This window comes from Gorilla gorilla, chromosome 11, assembly GCF_029281585.2.
Source record: "Gorilla gorilla gorilla isolate KB3781 chromosome 11, NHGRI_mGorGor1-v2.1_pri, whole genome shotgun sequence".
Classification (NCBI taxonomy): domain Eukaryota; kingdom Metazoa; phylum Chordata; class Mammalia; order Primates; family Hominidae; genus Gorilla; species Gorilla gorilla.
Window position 1 is genome coordinate 50,437,329 of NC_073235.2, and position 27,760 is coordinate 50,465,088.

The 27,760-nt window shown below is 34.7% G+C and overlaps 2 protein-coding genes across 5 annotated transcripts in view; one reads left to right on the forward strand and one right to left on the reverse strand.

The window, feature by feature from the left end:
- Window positions 1-3,735, forward strand: part of ACVR2A (activin A receptor type 2A) — an 86,371-nt gene extending 82,636 nt beyond the window's left edge. Inside the window, exon 11 of the mRNA XM_055380171.2 lies at window positions 9-3,735. Within this exon, the coding sequence (XP_055236146.1) occupies window positions 9-203 (195 nt within the window). The 3' untranslated portion in view covers window positions 204-3,735. The remainder of the gene's footprint in view (window positions 1-8) is intronic.
- Window positions 3,736-6,877: 3,142 nt separating this feature from the next.
- ORC4 (origin recognition complex subunit 4) overlaps window positions 6,878-27,760 on the reverse strand; it is an 89,106-nt gene continuing 68,223 nt past the window's right edge. For all 4 annotated transcript variants that reach the window (XM_055380173.2, XM_031008457.3, XM_004032625.5 and 1 more), the window contains exons 8-14: window positions 25,348-25,499; window positions 21,016-21,189; window positions 16,385-16,471; window positions 12,066-12,174; window positions 11,225-11,320; window positions 11,073-11,140; window positions 6,878-8,619 (exon numbers count right to left, since the gene is read on the reverse strand). In XM_055380173.2, coding sequence (XP_055236148.1) covers window positions 8,431-8,619; window positions 11,073-11,140; window positions 11,225-11,320; window positions 12,066-12,174; window positions 16,385-16,471; window positions 21,016-21,189; window positions 25,348-25,499 — 875 coding nt within the window. In that variant the 3' untranslated portion in view covers window positions 6,878-8,430. The remainder of the gene's footprint in view (window positions 8,620-11,072; window positions 11,141-11,224; window positions 11,321-12,065; window positions 12,175-16,384; window positions 16,472-21,015; window positions 21,190-25,347; window positions 25,500-27,760) is intronic.

A 27,760-nucleotide genomic window follows, 5' to 3' on the forward strand; every position in this document is an offset into this window, starting at 1 on the left:
CCTTTTAGGGAATGGCAATGCTCTGTGAAACCATTGAAGAATGTTGGGATCACGACGCAGAAGCCAGGTTATCAGCTGGATGTGTAGGTGAAAGAATTACCCAGATGCAGAGACTAACAAATATTATTACCACAGAGGACATTGTAACAGTGGTCACAATGGTGACAAATGTTGACTTTCCTCCCAAAGAATCTAGTCTATGATGGTTGCGCCATCTGTGCACACTAAGAAATGGGACTCTGAACTGGAGCTGCTAAGCTAACGAAACTGCTTACAGTTTATTTTCTGTGTAAAATGAGTAGGATGTCTCTTGGAAATGTTAAGAAAGAAGACCCTTTGTTGAAAAATGTTGCTCTGGGAGACTTACTGCATTGCCGACAGCACAGATGTGAAGGACATGAGACTAAGAGAAACCTTGCAAACTCTATAAAGAAACTTTTGAAAAAGTGTACATGAAGAATGTAGCCCTCTCCAAATCAAGGATCTTTTGGACCTGGCTAATGGAGTGTTTGAAAACTGACATCAGATTTCTTAATGTCTGTCAGAAGACACTAATTCCTTAAATGAACTACTGCTATTTTTTTTAAATCAAAAACTTTTCATTTCAGATTTTAAAAAGGGTAACTTGTTTTTATTGCATTTGCTGTTGTTGTTTCTATAAATGACTATTGTAATGCCAATATGACACAGCTTGTGAATGTTTAGTGTGCTGCTGTTCTGTGTACATAAAGTCATCAAAGTGGGGTACAGTAAAGAGGCTTCCAAGCATTACTTTAACCTCCCTCAACAAGGTATACCTCAGTTCCACGGTTGCTAAATTATAAAATTGAAAACACTAACAAAATTTGAATAATAAATCGATCCATGTTTTGTAACAAATTCACTGTGTTATTTAAGGAAAAAAAGGTAAGCTATGCTTAGTGCCAACAATAAGTGGCCATTCGTAAAGCAGTGTTTTAGCATTTCTTGTGCTGGCTTGTAATGTAGGGAAAAAAAGTGCCGTTTTTTGAAAAGATGGTGTCATTTCCCCCTTCTTCCCATGTTTGAAAGCCCCATCTTATATCCAGTTCCCAAAATTTGCATACTTACCTAAGTATTTTTTTTAGGTGTGCTGTGTTTGGGGAATATTTGAAAATTTAAAGCATGATTTAAAATTTTTTTAAGTGAGCTGTGACACTGGAAAGCTCTTCATTTTATCTTTTAAAATAGTTTTTTTCTATTTATATATGTAAAATTGTAGTGTATTTCTTTTCACCAAACAGTGTGTGGGACATTCTTTATCACTGTTTTAGGATCACCTCAGGAAGTGTCGTTACCCAGAATTCCTCACTGTCTGCTATGAGACTTGTAACTTTATCATTATACTTCTGCTTGGTGCCATCTTGTCAGAGTAATATTTGATGTCTGTGATATGTAAAGAATTATCCTAGGATAAAGATATTAAACTTTAAGCAGATTTCAGATGTTACTGCTTTAAAACAAATCAGGGATAACAAATTAAACGTATAACTTAAAATATGCAATGACATTTAGAGGTAACCAATGTTGATATAGGTAGCATAGCCTAGCCTCCTCCCCAAAATTGCTTTTACAACGAACACTGATATTAATTTAGGATAGTTCATGCCTTATCCTTGCTAAGAAAATGGAATTGATGGTAGGCAGGTGCTAAAGTGCTTTTCAAAACAATATTATGTTAGAATACAATTGGATTCTTCCTCAAATTTATACAGGCCAAAGTAAAACATTAATTTTCTGAATTTCCAGATTACCAATCAACAAATAGCCAGTATTATGCTGTGTATTTCTGTCAGGTCATTTTAAAATCCATGTTAATTTTATAAAAGAATTTTTTACATGTCACTGTCAGGAGCTCACTGTGAATGTGTTGTCTTCAAATGGTTATTTAACCACACAGTACACTACATTTTACATATATGTACGTAATCTCTGGGAATAGTAAATTATGTTATTTATAAACAATACATAGGTCAACAGACTTAAAGCAGGGAGGAAAAGAAGAGTAATAGCGTCTGTGTGCTGCAGACCATTCAGAACTGTCACGTGTGTCCCCATGGTCTCATTCATTGTATTCCTAGCAATTCCCTTTTCAATGTTGAGTTCACCTCTTTATTTCACAAAGTACTTGGTCTCTCAATTTCTTGATCTGGTTTTGCTTCCATTTAAAAACTAATCATCAAGAAGGGAAAATATTGAGAATGTGCATACAAGAAAATCATTAATTTCCTGAAGATGAATTTCTACCTGTTGTGAACATTTAACTTTCTTTTTAAAAGTTAAAAATAAACAAGGGATATTATGATGAATGTTTGGCTTATGTGAGTACTAGAGATAAAATTTTTAAACCCAGTTATTCACAATATAAAATGTTTTCAAGTTAGAAAAAATTTTTAGAAATCCTGGGTATTGTATTTAACTATAGCTAACCAATTTTAAAACTTGTATTCTTTTGAGAACTATTATTAATAGAAAAACTTTTTATAAGCAGTAAAATAAGAATGTTCCAGTGACTACCTGTCCTCATACCTAGTCTTGTTAAAACTTTCTTTTGCAGGGTATTTAGTGTTTGGTTTACAGTCAGTGCAGAGTGGGCAAGTTAACAAAAAGTTTGAGCTAGAGATACTGGAAAAAAAAAAAGATCAAAGAATGAGAAAAATGGTGATCCATTTTGGGGCAAACTGAGACCCCCCAAATAACTCTTTCCTCATGTGTATGGTGCTCCTCATGACTCGTCTTGTATTTTGCCTTTCTGATACCCATCAGAACTGCTGCTGCTCTAACTTATACCCTTTACCTTGCTCAGATCTCCGCGTAAGGAATGCTTTATGATCAACTTGCCATAGGACTGATGGATTAACCAGTGTTCGGCTTTATTTGAAGTCTATGCCCTGCACAGCTCTTGTATGTATTTTAGATGCTAGAAGTTTTTTTTAGCATGTGATGTGTGATTCTTGTTTGAATTCTAGGTACCTTGTGAATTCCAGAAAAAGAGACTGTGCTTCACGATTGTTAGTCCCATGAACTTGCACTATCTTTCATGGTGATGTTTTGAAAATACAATCAGGAAAAAACCCAACACCTTTGGAATTTAAAATAGAATCGTATCATGAAATTTAAAAAGAATCTCTTCTGTTGCATTTCCTCACCCCTAAGTAACAGCTACATTTAAGTAAAATGCAGGTGGTAGGGGAAAAAAAACCATGGCCAGATGGTGGTTTAGTGGAATAAACTGATTACTGGTTTTTTTTTTTTTTTTTTTCTTAGAGAAAAGCTTCATCACAGCTACTTTCCAGTTTCTCTTTTATACTTTTTTGAAAGATTACTTTTTAGGAACATTTGGTATGATATGCATAAAATTATTTATCAATTTATGGGCAAAATGATACAAGTAGCATCTTGATTGAACATCATTTACCTCAGATATTCAACCAGCAGTACGTTTTTTATGCAGTCTCAACCCATATCCCATTTGTTACCTCTCAGAATATTGGTAAGCAGTTATATTTTCGCTTTACTCTGTATTTCTTGTGTTTTGGGCACAGGTTATTGTACTACTGTCAAATCGTACTTGCTATTTTTTCTGCAAGTATTTAACAGAAAGCTTAAAATCCCCATAAAACCCCACCTTGGATAAGTGATTGTTAAATATTGTACAAATAAAATGTATGCTATCCCCATTCCATCCCCAAGTTAAATAAAAAAATGAATATGGTATGATTTGCATATGCAGTTTTTCTTTAGCTATGTGTTCTTTTTTTTTTTTTTTTAATTATACTTCTTTAAGTTTTAGGGTACATGTGCACATTGTGCAGGGTAGTTACATATGTATACATGTGCCATGCTGGTGCGCTGCACCCACTAACTCGTCATCTAGCATTAGGTATATCTCCCAATGCTATCCCTCCCCCCTTCCCCCACCCCACAACAGTCCCCAGAGTGTGATATTCCCCTTCCTGTGTCCATGTGCTCTCATTGTTCAATTCCCACCTATGAGTGAGAATATGCGGTGTTTGGTTTTTTGTTCTTGCGATAGTTTACTGAGAATGATGATTTCCAATTTCATCCATGTCCCTACAAAGGACATGAACTCATCATTTTTTATGGCTGCATAGTATTCCATGGTGTATATGTGCCACATTTTCTTAATCCAGTCTATCATTGTTGGACATCTGGGTTGGTTCCAAGTCTTTGCTATTGTGAATAATGCCTCAATAAACATCATACATGTGCATGTGTCTTTATAGCAGCATGATTTATAGTCCTTTGGGTATATACCCAGTAATGGGATGGCTGGGTCAAATGGTATTTCCAGTTCTAGATCCCTGAGGAATCACCACACTGACTTCCACAATGGTTGAACTAGTTTACAGTCCCACCAACAGTGTAAAAGTGTTCCTATTTCTCCACATCCTCTCCAGCACCTGTTGTTTCCTGACTTTTTAATGATTGCCATTCTAACTGGATAAAATACTGGCAAAACGAATCCAGCAGCACATCAAAAAGCTTATCCACCATGATCAAGTGGGCTTCATCCCTGGGACACAAGGCTGGTTCAATATACGCAAATCAATAAATGTAATCCAGCATATAAACAGAGCCAAAGACAAAAACCACATGATTATCTCAATAGATGCAGAAAAAGCCTTTGACAAAATTCAACAACCCTTCATGCTAAAAACTCTCAATAAATTAGGTATTGATGGGATGTATTTCAAAATAATAAGAGCTATCTATGACAAACCCACAGCCAATATCATACTGAATGGGCAAAAACTGGAAGCATTCCCTTTGAAAACAGGCACAAGACAGGGATGCCCTCTCTCACCACTCCTATTCAACGTAGTGTTGGAAGTTCTGGCCAGGGCAATTAGGCAGGAGAAGGAAATAAAGGGTATTCAATTAGGAAAAGAGGAAGTCAAATTGTCCCTGTTTGCAGATGACATCATGATTGTATATCTAGAAAACCCCATTGTCTCAGCCCAAAATCTTAAGCTGATAAGCAACTTCAGCAAAGTCTCAGGATACAAAATCAATGTACAAAAAATCACAAGCATTCTTATACACCAACAACAGACAAACAGAGAGCCAAATCATGAGTGAACTCCCATTCACAATTGCTTCAAAGAGAATAAAATACCTAGGAATCCAACTTACAAGGGATGTGAAGGACCTCTTCAAGGAGAACTACAAGCCACTGCTCAAGGAAATAAAAGAGGATACAAACAAATGGAAGAACATTACATGCTCATGTATAGGAAGAATCAATATCGTGAAAATGGCCATACTGCCCAAGGTAATTTACAGATTCAATGCCATCCCCATAAAGCTACAAATGACTTTCTTCACAGGATTGGAAAAAACTACTTTAAAGTTCATATGGAACCAAAAAAGAGCCCGCATCGCCAAGGCAATCCTAAGCTATGTGTTTTTAAAGAGGGGAGTGGTAGCTTTGTAACTTACAGTGAGGCTTACACCTTGACAACTGCAAGAATGAGGATAGTGGTGAGTGAAGGGAGATTTGTTAATTATGGCATTTCCCTCTATTATTGTCTAAACAGATTATATTCCCACTAAAGTATGTGTGTTGGTCCTGCCAGTATTAGGAAGCCAGAGGCTTGTTGGCATTGTGTCACACAGTACACACCAATGGATTCTCAGATTTTCTAGGGTAAAGGTGAAGGATGGGGCAGCACTTAGGTTATGGTGGTTTGAAAGAAACTGAATTGCTTTCTAAACCAGATGAGGATGAGAATGTGAACCATGGTGAAATATGCATGGAAACTCTACAGAAAGACTGAAGTGTTTCTTACAGTGTTTTCTGCAAAACGTGATTCATTAGGACATTAACAGGTATTACGTTTCAACATATACAGCATTATGATACAGTAAGTTTGGACCAAACAGGTCCAAACAGAGCCTTTCACATGCATGAGAATCAGTCATTTTAACAAGAATTCCGTTTCTGCTGGGCCACTTGGAGGGAATACAGATGTAAAAACACACTGAAATATTCCTCCTTCACCTGCTTTTCAGTTTGAGGTAATCAGACTGAAAAGCAGGAGTTCACGCATTTTTTGGTTCTATTTTTCCTCCTCTAGTAAATGAAGAAAATAAGCTATATGTATAAGTTTACATTATTCTTGAACCGCTTTTTAAACTAGGGTTTTTCAGATTTGTTTTTATTGATGACAATTTAAGCAATTTAAGAGACGAAGTTAGCTCAAAACTCTTGCGAATAGATTTTAGCATTTTTGTATGAGGGAATATGGAAAGGCCAACAAGCAGCACTGTTCCTCCCCACAAAAATGCCTTGGGAATATAATAGGCATACACTTCATTTGTGTAACTTTTCCTAATGTATTTTTTTTAATTTGCTTTGTAATGGTTTCATGTTTACCTCAATTGGTACTTAGTCTTAAAATCTTTATACTTGGTTATTGATGGATCTTCTGTAGCTCTTATGTAGCCAATGAGACAGATGAGGGCTGTCAGCTTTTAAGTGACATCTTAAGCTAATAAGAAATTGCAATCCTCAAGTCATTTCATGAGGCTGTTACCCTTTAAGACAAATAATACTTTCCTCAAATAGTTCAGAAAATTTTTAAAAGGATCAATTAGAGCATAAGTGTAAAATTCTTGCTTCTAGTATATAATAGTGATGTTACCATGTTAAGTATTTTGGTGAAATATCCCCTAAAAATGTGTAGACTATGGCACAGATTGAGTATGCAAGCCTTAGCTTGAATGAGACTGCTGAAAAGTAAATGACAGGGATCTGAATACTTAGAAGGCTTAACTTTTTGCAGGGAAGGAAAGGCTATGTATGCAAAAGAATAGGTTGTAACTACTGAAGAGCTACTTTATGCTCAGAAACCTTTTATTCCACTTTGTATCCAAGATTTCATTAAAACATTGTTCCTTAGAGCATACTTTAAAAACTATTTGGTAAGGAATCCACTGTTGAACTTCAGGTCTTAATAGCACTGTCTTTGGTGCTAAACTGAGTTGAATTCCAAGCCTGTTGGTCATTCCCAGCATTGCCACTGCTGTGTTAATTTTCTCATCTGTAAATAACAGTGCCTACATCTCACAGGGCCTCTAATAGTTAAATAGATTGTAAGCTGCACAAGCATAGGGACAGTCTGTCTTTTGTAAACCTCCCATGCACATAATAGGCAATCAAATATTCTTGAACAAATGAAGTCACTAAGTGCTCATTAAATTTCATTTTAAATGTATGCCTCTGTCAATCCATGGATCTTGGAACTTAAAAGACAATGCTTGGTGACTGACATTTCCACATTCCTCATAGGGATTTACTTTTTAATACAAACAGGTACAGTTAACATTGCCATACACATCTCATTACTTTTGGGAGTGCTTTTCCAGAAATCTCTGGTACAGTCACGTCACTTCATGATGGGGCTATGTTCTGAGAAATGTGTCTTTGGGTGATTTCATCACTGTATGAACATCACAGAGTATACTTACACAGACCCTGACAGTATGTATATAGCCTGTTACACACTTAAGCTATACAGATAGCCTAGCCTATTACTCTTCGGCTATAGCACTGTACAGAATGTTACTGTAATCATACTGTAGGCAACTGTAACACAATGGTAAAACATTTGTATATTTAGACATAGAAAAGGTACAGTAAAAATATAGTATAATCTTATGAGACCACCCTTTATACAATGTCACTGACCAAAATGTTATGTGGTGCCATGACTATACTTGTTAAGAAGGAAAATTCCAGTCCTTTTGACCTATGGTAGGCTCAACAATCTGTAATTTTAGAAAATCCTACAAGGGATTCTGATGTGGATGGTATGAGTACCACATTTTGAGATGTCTAGAAGAAAAATCTTCAAACTCCTTGGCCTTTTTCTTCCATGGAACCATCTTCTGACTAAGCTGGTTAGTCTCCTGAACTAGAAAACCTGGGTCTGGGATAGAATCCAAAATTTGCACGTGGACAGAAAAAAACACTGCAGCAAACCTGCTGTACCAAAGGTTACTTACTATACTTCAGTGCTTACCATTGTTTTTTTTACTCCTTTGGTTTAAGGTTTGTAAAGACATCTAGCTGTTAGGTTGAAGTGAGCTCTTCAAATAGACCATTATATATATAAGTGTTAAAAAAGCACATGGTCTAGTCCCTAAAACAGTCATATTTTATTCTTCTGAACAGCTACTTACAAAGTAATCTCAATCACTGAAATTATAAATCATGTAACTGTTCATGATTAAAAGGCAAGACACAGCCAAAACAGTAGATGGGCAAGTCTCACATAAATACAAGAATGTTTATAGAATGTTTAGCATATCATGTTAATGGACAATAGTTTTCCGTTCTCTACAGAAGTATGAATGAAACGCCAAAGTTGAAGTCACTGGTTATATTCATAACCAGCTTAGTGAGGATGTTGCCCACTGCCTCACATCTGTAGGACAGTTGGGATATTTCTGCAGAGCATTCATAATTTGAGTATTATCCAAAAGCAGTTTCATCAGCTGGTACTCTCTCTGTGAATTTCCTGAAGTTCTTTCCACGGGCTTTATTAATTCTAATTGCTGCAAGTGTTCAAAAGCCTGAAAGATGAAAGAAATAGTTTAGGTTGAATAGGAGAGGAGAGTGACAACTCTCCTGTTCTCTCCCAGAGAACAGTTAGCATTTTGGTCAGCTGCAGAACAGAGTACTGGGAAGCAAAATGTAACAACAATCAACAGGATTAAAAAAACTCTCAAAACCCCATGAAAACTCATATTATCAGGTAAAACAGTGTCAGTGCACACTTACTTGTCCATATATTGTTGAATGTAAACACGGCAAACTTTAATTCAATATATACAATATGGTTTTCTTCCTAGCCTCATTCTCTATCATAGCTCCTCCTAGTACTTTAATAAATAGTTTCCAGTTCTCTGTAAAAACCTAAGAATCAGATAAGACTTTCTGATCGATTCCCTAGGCTACTCAGATTTGCATTTATATTTTGTCTGTCTCTATTTTTGCTTTGCTATGTAAAAAGGTAACACAGCTGTAACAGAGGGAGGCAGAAAAAGACCCTTGAGTCAACTAGACATATTCAGCTGATCCTGTAAGTAAAGGATTCAGCAGGCTAGTATGGACATGGAGGAGAGGGGACAGGCTCCTGTTTCCTCTAAGAAGTCTGACTGAGACTGTCACAACCTTCTTCCATCTTCCCCATCTTAATAGGGCTCTTTCCTGTCTACTTCCTCTTATCCTTAATATTCACATATTATATCTTTTCTAACCTTGAGTGTTGTGTTAGGTACGTTATTAGGTTATGAAAAAAAACAAACCATTAAATCATGATATACTAACCATTAAATAATGATACACTGAAATAGATTCCTGAGGATTCTATTATATTCTTACAACTCACTGTAAAAAACATCACTGGAACATATTCTCTATGTATCACATAAATTCTTCTGATAGAGAAACAGCTCAGATACCTTCATATCTGAACATGAGAAAATACTGGAGGCTGCAGGTGTTAGAGCTGAATAGAACTGTGCAGATTTAAAACATTTCTAAATGGCAAAATACTTCATAATTGAAAATTCAGAAATGAGCAGCTACAAATTATTGAGAATTTAAATGCAGGCTGGGCGCAGTGGCTCACGCCTGTAATCCCAGCACTTTGGGAGGCCGAGGTGGGTGGATCATGAGGTCAGGAGTTTGAGACCAGCCTGACCAACATGGTGAAACACTGTCTCTACTAAGAATACAAAAATCAGATGGGCATGGTGGTGCACGCCTGTAATCCCAGCTATTCAGGAGGCTGAGGCAGGAGAATCGCTTAACTCGGGAGGCAGAGGTTGCAGTGAGCCAAGATTGCGCCCGCCACTGTACTCCAGCATAGGCGACAGAAGGAGACTCCATCTCAAAAAAAAAAAAAAAAAAAAAAAATTTAAATACTTGGGTAACCTTTCCATTTTCACAACTCTCACAAAATAAGACTATTAGGGGAAAAAACCCTCCAGTATTGTAAAATACTTTTCCTGTTTCTTTGAAGAAATGGCAATGCTCTGTACTCATTTTTGTTGCTACAAGAAATGAAATTCTGGTTACTAGGGCCTATAAGGGATGCCAATGGACTTGGGGAATCCACTGTTTTAAAAGTTTCTTTCCTTAAAATCTTCAAGAGCTGCATTGTCCACGCTAGGCTACTGAGCACTTCAATGTGTGACTCAATTTTTTTTTAAACTTAAAAATGGATATTTAGTTCTATTAGAAAATTCTGAGCATGTTTAGAACAATTTCAAAATGTAAATTTACTTTCTCAGCTATACATCTTATGGAATCTAAACAGCAAGAATTTCCAGTAAACATTTAGGCCATTGCGATGTGCTTAAATATAAATGTACACCAAATGTTAAAGACTTAATTCAAAAGAATGTAAAATACCTTACTGTTCTTCTATAATGATTATAGAATGACACATTTTTGATATGTTGCATTAAATATATAATTAAAATTAAACATTTTTATTTTTCTTACAGGTACTAGAAAATCTAAAACTACATTACATGGCTCACATTATCTTTGTAGTGGACAATGGTAATCTACATGAAGTCCTGAAGTTGTAAAACTCATGACTCAGCCCCCAAATAACACTTTCTCTGTATGCCCTCACAGGCCAGTAAGATTTTGTCTTTTAAGTTTCTTAATGGCTCTAATTTTCATTGTTTTCTCCTTTTACTGCTGAGATTATAAAAGCCAATTCTTGGGTTGGAAAGGGAAAGGTTTTTTCACACACTATACTGAATAGTTGTTTTCGGGATGCAAGTGCTCTGAAGGGACAGCAGAGGGCAGTATACCTCCACAAACTAAAACAACCGGTCACTTCCTCAGATTTTTCCAAAATATTTCATTTTTAGATAATTTTCTTATCTTGAAAAAAATCTCTATAATACTTAATGTTTAAAAATGAAAGTGCAATTTTAATACATAGTCAAATTGGATGTAAAAAATATACTTGTCTGTAGAAAAATGACAGCAAACTAAATCTTACCTTCATGACAACAGGTTTTTCAAAATTATAAACGGAATGTGCTTTCCTTTGAACAAACTTCTGAAACTCTGAGTAGAAAGCAATGACAACATTATACCTTCAAATAAGCAGTGCGGAAGAGTCAGAAAAAAGCTACTTAAGTCTCATCTCACCATTATAGACCATTTGAAAATTAAATGGCTCTTCCTCATAGATGTCATTTAAATGTTTCATTGCTATTATAAGACAGATTTCCAAGACTGATAGACCTACAGTAAAAGGGAAAAAAAACTATCAGTTTAATGACACATAAGACTGAAATAACTGTTCTCCAAAGAATACAATATAGTGAAAGATCTATGGTTTTGAGGGGTGAAGAAGGTCAAGATTCTTCTAGATTTCAATGTGTTTCAATTATCTATATAAATTTAAGTTACTTAACCTCCCTGAGCTTAGTTTTTTTCATATCTGCAAAATAAGGATATTTTTAAACTTTCAGAAATGTCACAAAGATTGGCGAAATATTATCAGGCACTCACCATATGGCCCACAGTAAACAAAATAAACTTCAATTGTTATGTGACTTTAAATCACATAGGGCCTTTGCGTAGGATTTATCTAGAGACTTCCTAAACTCCTGGAAATTATATCCAAATCTGTGTATTCCTTTTTTCCCCGGAGAGGAAAAGGTTCATTACATTTGCAAAAGGAAATAACAAACCCAAAATGGCTGAAACCCAGCGAATGCTCTTCAGTAGTTCTTGATACAATGATAACATCAGCAACATAGTCTTACCTGGATTTCCAATGTGGCAAAAGAGGCAGAGCGTCAAATTTTTTTTCACTTTAAATGGGAGTGATAGTACCTTTAAAAGGACTAAGTTAAAGGCTATATGGATACGAAAGTATTTTATAAAGCATTATGCCCACATTAATTGTAATTTTAAAAACATTCCATTATCTAAATTCAAAGTTTTAAAAACCACAATTTAAAAAATAAGGCTGGGTTCTCACCATGTACAATATTTGCTTTCGAGTCCATGCTACACAGTTGGCTTGCTTCCATTAGATCTACGGCAGTCATAAATGGGTGCGATGCTGTTACTCGATTTAAAGCAAGCATCTAGGGAAAGACAGATCAGAAAAACAATTATGTATTTACATGGGCATTTTGGAGATACTGTGCAAAACTTCTGAATTTGTATAGTTAATTCTTAAGGGAGATTAAATATTAATGCTTAGGAAGGTATTCTCAAATTCAGTTGTATTAAAATACAGTATTTCAATTTGTGTGTCACATAACTGCAGATGTAAAGCATAAAAAAAGTTCTTGCTGCTCTCTCTAACCCATCCCAATTGCATAACTTGTTTACTTACTGCTTGGAAGAACAATGTTTAAAGAGGAGTAGGTCAAGGAGAAGAAACTGAAAATAATTAAGAATACTTACTAATAAAAGCCCCAAACACAAGCCCAAAAGGCAGATCTACGCCTTACTTGTTAACTTTTTCACCACCCAATCATCCAGCCAGGTTAGTATTAACTTAGACAGAAGTTAGCTGTTTTATGTTCAATTGTACAAAAAAGAAAAAAAAATAGCACATTTATACTCAGGAATAACTCTCCTTGAAAGCACAGTCTCCTTCTCTTGTGCTGCTTCTCTGTTCAAAAATGAACAGAGGTCCTGGACCAGAGTTGCTACTCAAGTATTTGAAGATTTCCTTTCTTCCTTCTTTATTTGTATTTTTCATGAAAGTTAAATTTGGTCATTTAGGATTAGAAGATTTAGCAGATAAAAATGCATGACCTCTGGTTAAATTTCAATTTCAAATAAATAATAAATAGTTTCTTAGTAGTATGTGCCATGCAATATTTGGGATATAATTATCCAAGAAACTCTCCTTCACCTTAACAAGGGCGCAACTGATTAGCTGGGCAGAGAGTTTGGCAATCCTTGTCCTTCATTCTCCTACTGGTTGGGACCTAGATTGCCAGTGCTCCCTCCCTTTCTCTCTCCTTTCCTTTTTCCTTTAGTTATTAATTTTTTAATTTTTATTTTTAACTTCATTTTTCCATAAGTTATTGTGGTATAGGTGGTATTTGGTTACATGAGTAAGTTCTTTAGTGGTGATTTGTGAGACTTTGGTGCATGCATCACTCGAGCAGTATACACTGCATCATATTTGTAGTCTTTTATCCCTCGCCCCACTGGAAAACAATGTGGAGATCCCTTAAAGAACTAAAAGGAGAACTACCATCTGATACAGCAATCCCACTACAGGGCATTTACCCAGAGGAAAAGAAGTCATTATTTGAAAAAGATGCTTGCATGTGCATGTTTATAGCAGCACAACTCACAATTGCAAAATCGTAGAACCAACCCAAATGCCCATTAATCAACGAGTGGATAAAGAAACTGTGGTATATATATATACTATGGAGATTTATATATATATAGATATATATGGATATATATAATGGATATATATGGATATATATATGGATATATATATATGTGGTATATATATACTATGGATACTACACAGTCATAAAAAGGAATGAACTAACAGCATTTGCAATGACCTGGATGAGACTGGAGAATATTATTCTAAGTGAAGTAACTCAGGAATGGAAAACCAAACATCATATGTTCTCACTGATATGATATGTGGGAGCTAAGCTATGAGGACACAAAGGCATAAATTTTTTTCAACATATACAAAGGCAACAGAGAATAATAAATATCTATGACTACTTTCCCTGCTTAAGGAATATGATTTTAGAGTTGAAGCCCATCTCCTCCGGATTGGACTCTACTCTTCCCCACATAAAACAACCAAGTATGTCTATACTATTAGGTTGGTGCACAGTAATTGCCATTTTGGGCACTGAAAGTAATGGTAACTTTTGCACCAACCTAATACTGTATACTTCTACTACATATACATGTATTATACAACAGAGTAATTTTCAACTTTTATATAAATATATTGTATCTTCACAACTCTCTTCACTGTGAGGTTTTACCCATGTTGAGGCAGTATCAATTCTGGTTTATTCATTTTTTTGTTATATTTCTTTGTATATATCCACAATTATTCATTTCCTAATTTCCTATTGACAGATATCTTTCATTTCTTTTTTTTCCCAATTATAAACAAGACTGCAATAAACAACCTTGCACATGTCTTCCTGTGCATTAGGTAACTAGACTTTCTCTAATTAGTATGTTTCTCTAGTTACCTAATTTGCTAAATTGCTCTCCAAAGCACTTACACATATTTACATTGGCAGCAGCAATAAATATTAATAGTCACAGTCATGATACCATCAAGCATAAGCTTTAACACCCACTTAGATTGGCAAGAAAAAAAAAGTTTAATTGTAGTATTTCTCTGGTTACTGGAGAGGCTGAAAATCTGTAATCTATAATGAGCTTCCACAGTAAGACAATGACAACAAATAATGGGATGAGATAAGAATATGAGTAAGCAGCCCTCAAAGTAGAATCCCATATGACAAAAAACAAGCCATTATTTAATTCATTACCATGAATTAAAAATGTAATAGAAAAATGGCAGAACAATGGCCGTTAATATTGACAATACTGAGGCAGAGATATTTTCCCAGATGGAGATGTGTGTGTATATATATATATATATATATACATACACACACACACACACACACACACACACACACACCTCCTCTAAAAATTACTAGTCCCCAAATTCCTTCATGATATGCTGAAAATGGCAGTATGCTTTTGACAACAGAAGAAAAGTAAATAGGGATAAAAAGACTTAAATTCCTCAGCAGAAGCAGCAATGAGGAAAGAAAACTTGTATATAAACATGGGTCAACCATACAGCCAAGTAGGACACAAACTTGAAGCCAGAGAGCTTTGGATTAAGTCCTGGCTTTGTTATCTACTAGTAGTGTGACCTTCGGCAAGTTACTTAGCTTTAAGGAGCCTCAATTTCTTTAGGGGTAAGAATAAAAAATAAGATTATTCCAATGGCCAGACATAATATACGTACTACTAGTATCAACAGTACTTGGCTCATATGCTAGTCCATAAATGGTAGCTACTGTCATTATTATTCTATTATTATTATTAAAAATGACCTTTCTATGAAACCAAAACTATCTTGTCTTTCAAAGGTATTTGCCATAATTTTCTAGAAATATTAGACTAAAACCAAATACTCTTAGTGAAGAAAGTTAATTTTCAGAACAATTAAGTACTTCTTGTTTGATATTGGTATTATGTAAGCTTAAGATATAATTACTTGGCAAAACATCATAACCAAGTAGGATTTATTCCAGGTATATAAGGCTGGTTCAACACTCAAAAAATAACATAATCAAATATATCAACAGGTTAAAGAGAAATATGGTCATGCGAAACGATCGAGAATAAGCATTTGACAAAATCCAACACCCATTTATAAGAAACTCTCAGCAAGTTACAAACAGATGAGGATTACCTCAACCTGATAATGAACATGTATAAAAAACCTACAGCTAACATTATACTTAATGGTAAAAGTTTGAATCTTTTCTTCCTAAGACTGGGAACAAGAAAGGATGTCCACTCTCACTGCTCTAATTCAACATAACACTGGAAATTCTAGCCATTGCAAAAAAGCAAGAAAAGAAATAAAAGGCATACAGATTGGAAAGAAAAAAAAAAACCGTCACTATTTGTGAAAAATGTAATGGTCTACATCAAAAGTCCCAAGGAATCTATTAAAAAACCTCTTAGAATAAGTGAGTTCAGCATAGACTATAAGTCAATCACATTTCTATATATTAATGTGTATATATGTAATCAATCACATATTCTATATGTAATGAATATGTGGGAAATGTAATGAATATGTGGGAAACCAAAATTTCAAAACACCATTTACAATTGTTCTAACAAATTAAATATTGGTATACACATTAAATAAGTACATCATCTGCGTAGTAAGAGCTATAAAATGCTGATGAAAGTAATCAAACAAGAAAGCAAATAAAAGGAGATATGAACCCTATTCAGAGATTGGAACACTCGATGTAGTGTTCCAATGCATGTCGATTCTCCCAAAATTTACCTACAGGTTTAATCAATTCCCATAAAAACTTAATTATCTATTGAAAGATAGAAAATGATAAAAGTAGGCTGGGCACAGTGGTTGATGTTTGTAATGTCAGCACTTAGGGAGGCAGAGGTGGGAGGATGGCTTAAGGCCAGGAGTTCGCAACCAGTCTGAGCAACAAAGTGAGACCCCGTCACTATTAAAAACAAAAACAAAGCAACAAGCAATAAAACAAAACTAATACAAACCAATAGCATGTGTAATGACCGCAGGTTTTTGCTGATATTGAAATGCTTCTGTAGTACTTCTTGCACACTTCTATCTTCTGAGAGATACTAAAGGGGGAAAAAAAAAAACCCAAAATTGAGGAAAGATGTAGTTTAAAACCTAAATATAATCCTGTGCCTTACTGGTTGGTGTACCTTACTAACTCTATCTAATATTAATTCATTATTAAATAGATGTTGGTCTTATTTGTAGAACACTAAAACCAAAATAAAGTTTCCAGTCTACTGATTTTCTTATCCTGTTCTTTCCGTTAATTCAATAAACACAATGATAAAACAATCCTTGCTAACCCCAAATTCGTACTTAAATAAGGGAAACTACTACACAGTCATACTAGTGAAATGAACAAAATGCAGCACAAAACAGAAGTGCATGAGTTACTGTACCTAGGGATACAAGGTAAAGTATTACAAAGAATACTTAAAATGGATGAGACAAGAGATTTAAAAAAGAAGGAAGAGGATTCCAGTTACAGGGAACAGCATGAGTAGCAGGAAAATTATCACACATTGGCAGAAAATGAGTAGTCACGTACTGGAGTTTCAATTACTGGCAAAGTGAACGTACAAAAAGAAAAGGCAGAAAAACCTAACTGGAGGTAGCTGTCCAGACAAGAGGTAAAGTGGGTCGGAATTATCTGAGTGTTATGAAGAAAAAAGAATTAAGACGTTTATAGGAGTACATCTGGTAGAGAATTAACTGGTAGCAGAAGAGAAGGAAGGGTTTGAAAGGTAGAAGATAAAAATCAAAGATGATCTATGGGAAACAAAATGGCCTGTGAAAAGTGAAATGTGGTCAAAAAATGAATCTTGGATTATTAATATTTAAGTAGTAGGTGGGAAAAGAGAAAAACTAAGAAATTAAGAAAGATACCAAAGACTGGAAGAGAATCTAAGACAGAGCAGAGATCTAGAAAACAAGGGAAGAAAGTTGTAAGAGAGAAGTGAGGTTCAACAATATAAACTACTTTGTAAAATTAAGATATATTTGAGAAGAGGCTAATGGCTTTAGAAATTCAAAGATCACCAGGGCCCTTTGAGAGAGTACCATCTAAAGAGGCAAGTGACTGCAGTAATTAGGGTTGAATGGAAGGTGAGGAACACTGGAATTGAAGAAAACATTAGATGAAAAAAGAGTAAATTCAGAAGTAGCAGAGCCAAGAAAGGCCTGGAAAAGATTGACATAATTTTTCAAAAATCATCTGCATGGAATAAGGATTCTTTTTCAAAAAAAAAAAAAAAAAGCCCAGAAAACTAAGCATTTCTGTATCTTCTAGAGCTGTAATTATATGTCTTTACTTTGTCCACTCTAAGAAGACCAGATTCAGAAGTAAGTTCTAGTCTACTGGAATAAAATTTTATACTCTCAGGAAATATATTATCTTAATTATAGTTCCCACTCCCTTGCTATTGTTTCTAGTCTTCTCTTTGTATTTTAAAGGACTTCTGGTTACTATATCTCTTTCTATCACAAACACGGTAGAATATCCTTGGAAGTATACAGGGTGAACATAAAAAAAACAAAGTAATACCTTTTGGAAATTAAAAAAAAATTTGTTTAGCTTTTCCAGTTTTAAAATTGCAATACAGAAGATATGTGGCTAAATATCGCAGGCAAACTATAGTCTTGGTTTCTGTAATCTGTAACTTGTAAAAGCTGATGTGGTAAAATCAGAGCACTTAGGAAAACTAAAGAAAATCACCTGGGACAAAATTGAAGAAGTTTTCTCTGCAAGAATCAATTATTTTTAAAACCTGTATTTGCCTCTCTTTGACATGATGCTTCAAAGGTTAATCTTCTATACTCCACCTTCCTACTTTACCTCTTTATTTTTTAGTGGTTTGACTCCAATTCCCCCTCTTTCTAAAAGCTATCACCTTCTTGCTTCTGTAATTACTTATTCTGCTTTTTAAAATGCCTACCTTATCTACATGAGCCATTTAAACAAAAAAAATTGTCTAACCTCGTTCATTACATTTTTAATTCCATCTTGATTCAAACACTATACTCTATTTGAGGATAAGGCTATTATCAACAACCACATAAGCTACAGTACTTTGGGAGATTTCATTTGAGGAGAATAAGGTATGATTCTTTTAAATGTTCTTTTTAAAGGATCCCCCTTAATACTGTCATGCTAAGATAGAGTCTACTCTGCTTATTTGACTCATTTGAAGTAGGGCTAAAACAAACCTTCAAATTAGGCAGGATATCAAGGTTCAATCTTATCCTGAAGATATTTCTTGGATGAGATTCCATGTGTGACCTGTTATCTGTATCACTGCTATTGGCTTAATCCTGCCATTAAAAATAGCTTCCTGGATAATCAGCACTAAGAGAAAGAATAGCTCCCTTAATGCAGCTACCACCCTACTCCACAAGGCAGGGACTCTGACCATGGTGCTGACAGATTTTTCAAGTGAAGCTCATTTTATTCACATACCAAAGACAGGCACAAGATGATCAGGATAGGGGAAGAAAATATTAGAACTCAGAGACACAAACACCAGTGATGCTGGTTCTACTTAATGAAACTGACTATTAAGACTATCAAAATGATGACAAGATAGTGCTCACATGCAGGGGATTTAAGGTCTGCAACAAAAGTCCAGAAAGTAGATTAGTTATGCTACTAACACATGGTTACCATTTTCTAAGTCATGCAGTTATACTTCTTCACCAGTAACTCCCAGCATCCTCTTTATTTATAGACTCAATTTGAGATGCTCAGAATGCAACACAGTTGGGAAGGAAAGTGGATGAAAAATGGCACAGTGCAACCTAGACCATGTAGTTAGTTACCTTAGGAAGATTAAGTGTGAGCAGGTATGGAAAAAAAAAAGCCCATGGAAAGTACAGACATTTAAATACTATGAAAGACTACATTTGAATCTCTAAAACAGCCAGAAAAACATACTGGTGGAATAAGACAATCAGTTCAGGAGTTGTAGAAGATGAAAGTCTGTGAGGCACTGAAAAGTAGATCTAAAAGCTGAAGATCCAGAGGTCTGGTTCACACCAGACCCCAGTAAAATTTTAGGGGACAATGTGGGAGTACCAACTACAAAGAAGGTGCTCCTATAGATGGAATCCTATAATTAGAAATAGTATCAAAGACACTTGGTCAGGTAATTGAAATATCCGAGTCTCAGGAAAGATTGAGTGGAAGGGAGGATCCATACCTAATTATATCAAGGCATAATATCTGAATTTTAAAGATAATGTCAGCTATTTTTACATACAATTATGTATAGTTGTATTAAGAAAAAGAACAGGGAATTATTAATCATAATAATGGGAAAAAAGTAATATAAAAATATGTAGGCTTTGAGTCCTTTATGTAAAAACAACATATTTAGCACGTATGTAAACTCTGCAATGTTGTAGACCAAGTTAATTATTCCATAGTAGAAGAAAGGAGAATTGATATAGTCTTAAGGGAAACTTCCACTGTTTATCATGTATTCTTTTGCACTAATTACATTTTGTTCAATAAACTTTTATGATATTTTTAAAAAATGAAATGTGTCAAAATACTTACATGAGCAGACTATATTTTATAATCAAACAATAATCATTTAAAGAACAAACTAAATGCAAAACGCTTCCAATTTAGTATTAGTATTTAAAAATTCATGGTAAAAATACAATCTACCACTATTGCTTTAAAATAAAACAATCCTTTTTATAGAGTCAGTGAATATAGACTGTGTAATTCTATTCAAAGATCTAATTATCCTTACCGGTATTTTAACATTATAAATCAGTTTTTCCCAATTCCTTCAGAGCCAGGGACTCTATATTATTTTCCACTCTCACGAGGCCAATATTTTTTGATTCTAGCATAAGGGACTTATTCATTAATGATGTTTTTCAATTATATTATTAAATACACACACACATGCATACTTCCTCCTTTCTCTTTGCCAACTGAAACTTTTTGACAGCGTAAGATTAAAATGCTAGTGTGTTGAGAATATTTTAAGCACAGGTAAATTTATAGTCTCAAAGGTGTGGCAGACCTTTAAAACAACATATGAACCTGCCTTTGTATCTAAGACTCAGGTCTCCAGGGACTGTGAGATGTGATCACCTATTAGATAATATAACTGGAGGTGCCACAGTCTGTACTGCCTCTTAAGGCCCAACAAAATAAAAGCTGAAGTTGCTAATGAAAACTGGAAGAAAAAAAATATCCACACAGAATAGGTATGAGTCATTAACATTTATTTATCATTATTTACTATTTATTATTATTGCTAAATATGTAAAATATATAAAATAAAATTATCTAAAATATAAACCACATATAGATAAAACTAAAGCCTCATTAAAGTTTACTTCAAACTAATAACATAAATCCTAAAGCTTAACTGTGATGTTCTTTTGAGATAGAATTTAGGAGAAATGACATTTCAACTGTCTGTTATAAGAAGAAAATTTTTAAAAAGTATATAATTTGTATTCCTGCAGCATTATCCTTCAGCAATATTAGAAACTTTGTGTTAATTTACTAATTTCTAAAATTTGTGTTTTAATTGCTTTAAATCATATAGCAATGAACATTTAGCTTTATTGCCTTTTAAGTTACCTGAACATTTTCATTCCACTTCTCAGCAAAAACCTTGTCTGGAAACTCTGCAGGTAGAGATAACTGTTCTTTAAATATTTTAACATACTGTGGAAAACCAAATGAATTCATTAAGTGTATCTGCCGGTGAGAAAATCTTGACTTCACTCTTTTTTCTAAGAGTTCCAAAATATCCTTAAAAACAAACAGAAATCTCTATAAGATGAATGTTTTTAAAAAAACAAAAACACCGTACCAATGTTAGAGGTATAAGTAAACTATCACCTATAATTAGTAATGTTTAGTCTACAATACGTAATTAAACATTTAAAACATTTTATGCAAACTAAATAATCCACCTCCAGGCATTTGCTGGCTTGGTGATGTCATGCCTTTTTCCCACCATGTTACTCTCAGCTAATCTGTACCATTCCAAGACCCAACATGACCGTTTAAAAAAACTGCCAATATTGAATAGCTATATGTCACAGTAACACCAAGAGTGTCAATAAGGAATTCTGTACATTCTATTAAGAACTGAGATTAAAAAATTAATAGCATGATAGGCAGCAGGAACCAACTTTAGGAGAGGAAAGTGGCAGAAATGCAACATGGCATTCGTAAGTTATCTTCCGGCTTTTTTTTTTTTTTAACAGTAATGCTTTTAGACTCTATTTGTATTTGTGCTATTTTTCCTTAAAAAGAAATCAGGAATCAAATTTACTGTCAAAGAACACTAAAAACCAAAGGATAACTAATATGTACTGCTTGTAAGGACATACGAAGTGTTCTTAAATGAAGAAAATACTTCCACAAAACTGATAGGCATTCAAACTATCCAAGACATCAAAAGCACAATAGGTAAGTTGTCTTCCTAAGTCACATATATTGCAGGAATTGTCATTCCTAAATCTCTTTTTAATAATGAACTTGAGCAATTTTTCAAAATATATTATAGTATATAGCATATTATATATAATATATATAATTTATATTATATATGTATATATACATCTATATATATACAGTATAGTATAATATATATTATATTACTTAAGTTACACTCCAAGGTATACAACCGAGACAAATGAAACCAGATAACCACAAAAAAAAGTGTATGTGAATGTTTGCAGCAGTATTATTTTTAATAGCTTAAGAAATATAAACAACCCAAATGTCCATCAACTGATGAATGGATAAACAAAGTGTGGTATATCTACACAACAGAATATTATTTGGTAATAAAAAGGAATAAAGGGCTGATATATGCTATAACACAGATCAACTCTGAAAACATGTTGAAGAAGCCAGTCACATGAAACTATACGTTGTATGATTCAAAAATTACTAAACAGTCAGAAAGTGGATTAGCAGATTAGTGGTTGCATAGGGCTGGGGAGGGAACAGGGGATTTGGGGTGATCACTAAAAGGTATGTGGCTCTTAAACTGTGGTGATAAATGCACAACTCTATGAATAAACAAAAACCCTGTTAATTGTATAATTTAAATGAGTGAGTTGTATGGTATAAATTACATCTCAAAGCTGTTTTAAAAACAGTGACATGATATTTGATGACTTTAAGGAATTACAGCTAATATAACAATTATATTAGGGAAATATATTTTTAAAGAGTTCTTATCTCCTAAAAATACATTCTAAAATACTTACTGATAAAATGATATAATACCTAGTTTTTGCCTCAAAATAATACAGGAATGAAAGGAGATGTTGAGGATAAATAAAATTAGTCTGTAGTAATTGAATCTTGGCAATGAGTGGAGAAGGGAATTCAGGGCTCATTATTTATTCTTTCCTATGTATATTGTTGAAATGTTATAAAGATTTTTAAAAGGGGAGTAGTTTAAGCCCAGAAATACACATCTCCACATCTAGCCAGATGATTCTCATAATACCTACGTGAAGAAATCATGATATAGAGGGAAGAATTCAAGTGATCAAAATGGGATCATGGTTAGTTTGGGAAGGTGGACAGGAAAGACTAATAGCCTGAGGTAGGAGGTGGGAGGGTGAATAAAAAATTTTGAATGTTTTTATGAGGTCAAAGAAAAGTATAGTGCCAGCATGAGAATTAAAAGACAAGAAAGGTTATATTCAGAGATTCAGATATTGTACATTTATTTTCTATTAAGAAAGAGTTTTAGGTCACCCATATAGGTAGACAGTGGAAGTAATAATCTATACAAGCAACAATTCAGACCCTAAATTTGGGAATGAAAAGAGATGGAAGTAAATACTGTCTTTGTAGTAGGCAGTAATGACAGAAGTTGGCAATGTGGGCATACAGGAACTAGTAAAAACAAAACCAAACCAAAAAAACAAAAATGGAATTACTCCCAATGGGGAAGAAGATGCTTGCTGGCAAAGTCACTACTCCCTCTATACTTTTGTTCTCTCCCTATAAACGTGGATACACAGATAAAATTATACTTGAGGCCAGGCGCAGTGGCTCACGCCTGTAATCCCAGCACTTTGGGAGGCCAAGGGGGGGCAGATCACGAGGTCAGGAGTTCGAGAGCAGCCTGGGCAACATGGTGAAACCCCCATCTCTACTAAACATACAAAAATTAGCCAGGCATGGTGGTGTGTGGCTGCAATCGCAGGCTACTCGGGAGGCTAAGGCAGAAGAATTGCTTGAACCCCGAAGGTGGAGGTTACAGTGAGCCGAGATTATGCCATTGTACTCCAGCCTGGGCAACAGAGCAAGACTCCATCTCAAAAAAAAAAAAAAAAAAAAAAGAAAAAAAAAATTACACTTGAAAGAACTACACAGTTGGAGAATTATATATATACAATAAAAAAGAACATCTGATAACACTGCTAAGAAGTTACTGGCATTTTATTTGGTCCGTTATTGGGTCAACAACACTCACCACAGCCACTTCCACCCAAAGGAAGATTTTTTTTTTTTTTTGGCAAGAAGGAGGATGCTTCTTTGATCCTTGTCATAGCCTGCTGCTTTTGGCAAGGAGGAATAAAGGTATGTGGAGCACCAGCCAGTGATGTATGAGGGGTGTTTATACTAAAGCCATGTATCATAAGCTCTAGAGCACAGGGAAGGAGGGGCAAATGACAGTCACTCTATAGAGAAACAGCACTGGAAGGAGGACAGTTGAAATATGAATTAGAAAAAAGTTTCACTTTTCTGAAAAAGAAAAAGGGCTGTAGAAAAGGAGATGTGAAGAACATGTAAATGTGCCTGACACATCTGCCAAGAATGGAGGGGGAAGAGGATTGCAAGAAAGCTATGGAGGCATGGCAGTCACAGCATGAGAAAAGAGACAACTTTGCTATGGTTTGGATATGGTTTGTCCCCACCAAATCTCATGTTGAAATTTAATTGCCAGTGCAACAGTGGGAGGTCACTGGAGTGGACCCTCATGAATAGATTTAATGCCCTCTTACTGGAGTGAGTTCTTGTTCTCATGGGGATAGATTAGTTCTTGAGACAGTGAGTTGTTATAAATTGAGGTTCCAACTCCTATCTGGTTCGTTTTTGCACATTTGACCTTCCACCATGTCATGCAGCATGAAAACCCTTGCAACAAAGCCAGTGCCATGCGCTTGAATTTCTCAGCCTGCAGAACTGTGAGATAAATAAACTTCTTTTCTTTAAAAATTACCAAGTCTCAGGTATTATGTTATAGCAACACAAAATGGGCCAAGGCACTCTTCAATGCCAGTTTTATCTGAACTCAGTAAGTTCATACTACATGTGTGTAAGAAGGTAAACACAAAAAGGCCTGTACTGCTGTCCAAAGGTACACATGGTTCAATATGTACAGAGCCTTCACAAGGCAAAGTGATAGTGATATTGAGACTATAGTTAAAATCATTCTAAAATATCCCATGGAATGAAGAAGCCACTATCTACTGTCAGTGCTTGGTAGAATCTTTTCCATTTCTGGAGATGTGTACTTTGAAAGTTGGAATAGTATTACTTAGAGTTGATTTCAAGCCTTTTCAAAATATGGAAAAAAATCTTAAAATAAAAACTATTACCAAGTTTTCTCAAATATTGGTGAGATTTAACCGCCTCATTACTTGATAATGTAGAAATTATATTTATTAGCATAATCTGATTTCATACTTTTTTCTTCAGTAATTTCACTGGGAGGAGGGAGGTATTCATTAATGGGCTAAGGTAACTATTAAACTGTTTTCCTCAATTTGAGTTGAAAGCAGGATAAATACACCAGGCACTGCTGAAACAAAATTTTTAAAATGCCTAATATAATGACCTAAATAAGTGAAAAAAGACTAGCAGTGTCAGCAATTAAGCTTGAATTTTAAAATATTATAATCAATTTTTTTAATGAACAGAAAGACTTACCAATCTACATGTAAGACCAATAACTGCTATTGGGGTCTGTGCAGACTGAGAAATGTCAAAAAGATTATAGAGAAGTGTTTGGTTTTTATGATGAGCAAAAAGATCAAATTCATCTAATATGAAGATCACTGGGCAACTGCTAGTTCGGTCACCTAAGATAAAATAAGAGCATTACATTAATAAGAAATTATATCCACCTTTCCTAAATTTCCAAACCATTTACTATATTTCAGTTTTTAAAACTCAATTCTGTAAACATTCTGATAGCCTACTTTGGGTAGGGGATTTACTGATGCATATACGTTCATTCAACAGAAAAAAATTATTCAAAGGACAAAGACAGCCCCGACTGCTCTCAAGTTCAGTCTAGGCTGGGCGTGGTGGCTCATGCCTGTAATCCCAGCACTTTGGGAGGCCGAGGTGGGTGGATCACCTGAGGTCGGGAGTTCGAGACCAGCCTGACAAACATGGAAAAATCCCATCTCTACTAAAAATACAAAATTAGGTGTGGTGGCGCATGCCTGTAATCCCAGCTACTCGGGAGGCTGAGGCAGGAGAATTGCTTGAACCCAGGAGGCAGAGGTTGTGGTGAGCCAAGATCGTGCCACTGCACTCCAGCCTGGGCAACGAGAGTGAAACTCCATCTCAAAAAAAAAAAGTTCAGTCTAGGCTGGGCATGGTGACTCACGCTTGTAATCCCAGCACTTTGGGAGGCCGAGGTGGGTGGAGCCCCTAAGGTCACGGGTTTGAGACCAGCCTGGCCAACACGGTAAAACCCCATCTCTGCTATTAAAAAAAAAATTAGCTACTTGGGAGGCTGAGGCAGGAGAATCTCTTGAACTGCGGAGGCGGAGGTTGCAGTGAGCTGAGATCACACCATTGTATTCTAGCCTGGGCAACAAGAGTGAAACTCCATCTCCAAAAAATAAAAAGTGCAGTCTAGTTCCTAGACTCTAGTAGAGTTTGTTGTTGAAAAATGTCAAAAATCATTTAAATGACTAAAGACTATTATTTTTATAATTACGTAAATATAATTCTTATTTAATGATTATAAAATTGACAGAGTTTTCTATACCTACACAGAACCAAAACACTTTAAGATTAAAATATAAGGGGAGTCACTAATTAATGAACAAAACTAATGCTTTAAAAGAGAGTTGTTTATTTAGTAGAAATACAAGGTACATTTCTTGTAAAAATACTTTTTATAAACAAATTTTTAGATTATAAAGTTCAACTAAAGCCACTTAAACTCCCTTGAAGCACAACTTTTAGCATTTCAACTACAATGCTTTTCATGGGGAAAGTTCCACATCACCCTCTGGTTACATTTTTCTCACTTCAATAATGGAAACAACTTTAGTAAAAGAATCCCTTTTACCTTAGGCTTAACGCCTTTATATTTGTGTTAAAAAGTGAAACAAATATCTGATAAAAGAAAGACTTATTTCAACAAATAACAAATACAGTAGCCTAAATGACTTAATACTGGTACAAAACCAAAGAGATTACTCAAAAGTCTAGAAAGAGACTTATGTACTAATATAGAATTTTAGTATTTGATAAAATATTGCATTATACATCAGTGGGGAAAATTAGTCTATTCAAAGTTAGATCCCTACTTTACAGGTAAAATCAGAATAAATTCCAAACAAATTATAAATTACAAATATATATATATATTAAATAAAAAGATAGATCAATGAATGTTTTTATAATCTGAAGGAGAGAAAAAACTTTCTAGATAAACTTAACTATGTGGAAAACATAAAACTTTAGATCAGCAGAAAAGTCCAAACCACACTTAAGGGAAGAGAAAAATAAAACACAAAAATTCCGATAAATAAGCATAAGATAAACATTACCACAATAGGTCAAAGACCCAACAGGAAATACAGTCGTGTGTCCCTTAATGACAGAGATACGTTCTGAGAAATGTATTGTTAGGTGACTGCATCATTGTACAAGCATCCTAACAGTGTACTTACACAAGCCTAGACGGTATAGCCTACTAGACACCTAGGCTATATGGCATAGCCTACTGCCCCTAGGCTATGAACCTATGAGCATGTGATAGTGTAGACAACTGTAACACAATGGGAAGTATTTGTGTATCTAAACATATCTAAACACAGGAAAGGTACAGTAAAAATATGGTTTTATAATCTAATAGGACCACTGTCACATATGTGGTCTATCATTGAATTAAAGGTTATGTAGCACATGACTGTACATAAACCAGGAAATTTCAAAGGTCAATAAAAATATGAAATGACAAGCATCACCATTATCAGAATTATGCAAATTAAGTAACCAGAATTATGCAAATTAAAGAACAAAATTATTCAAATTAAACCAACAGCTGAAAGTTTTTCTATTATATGGGCAAACATAAAAATAATAATTGTTTTTG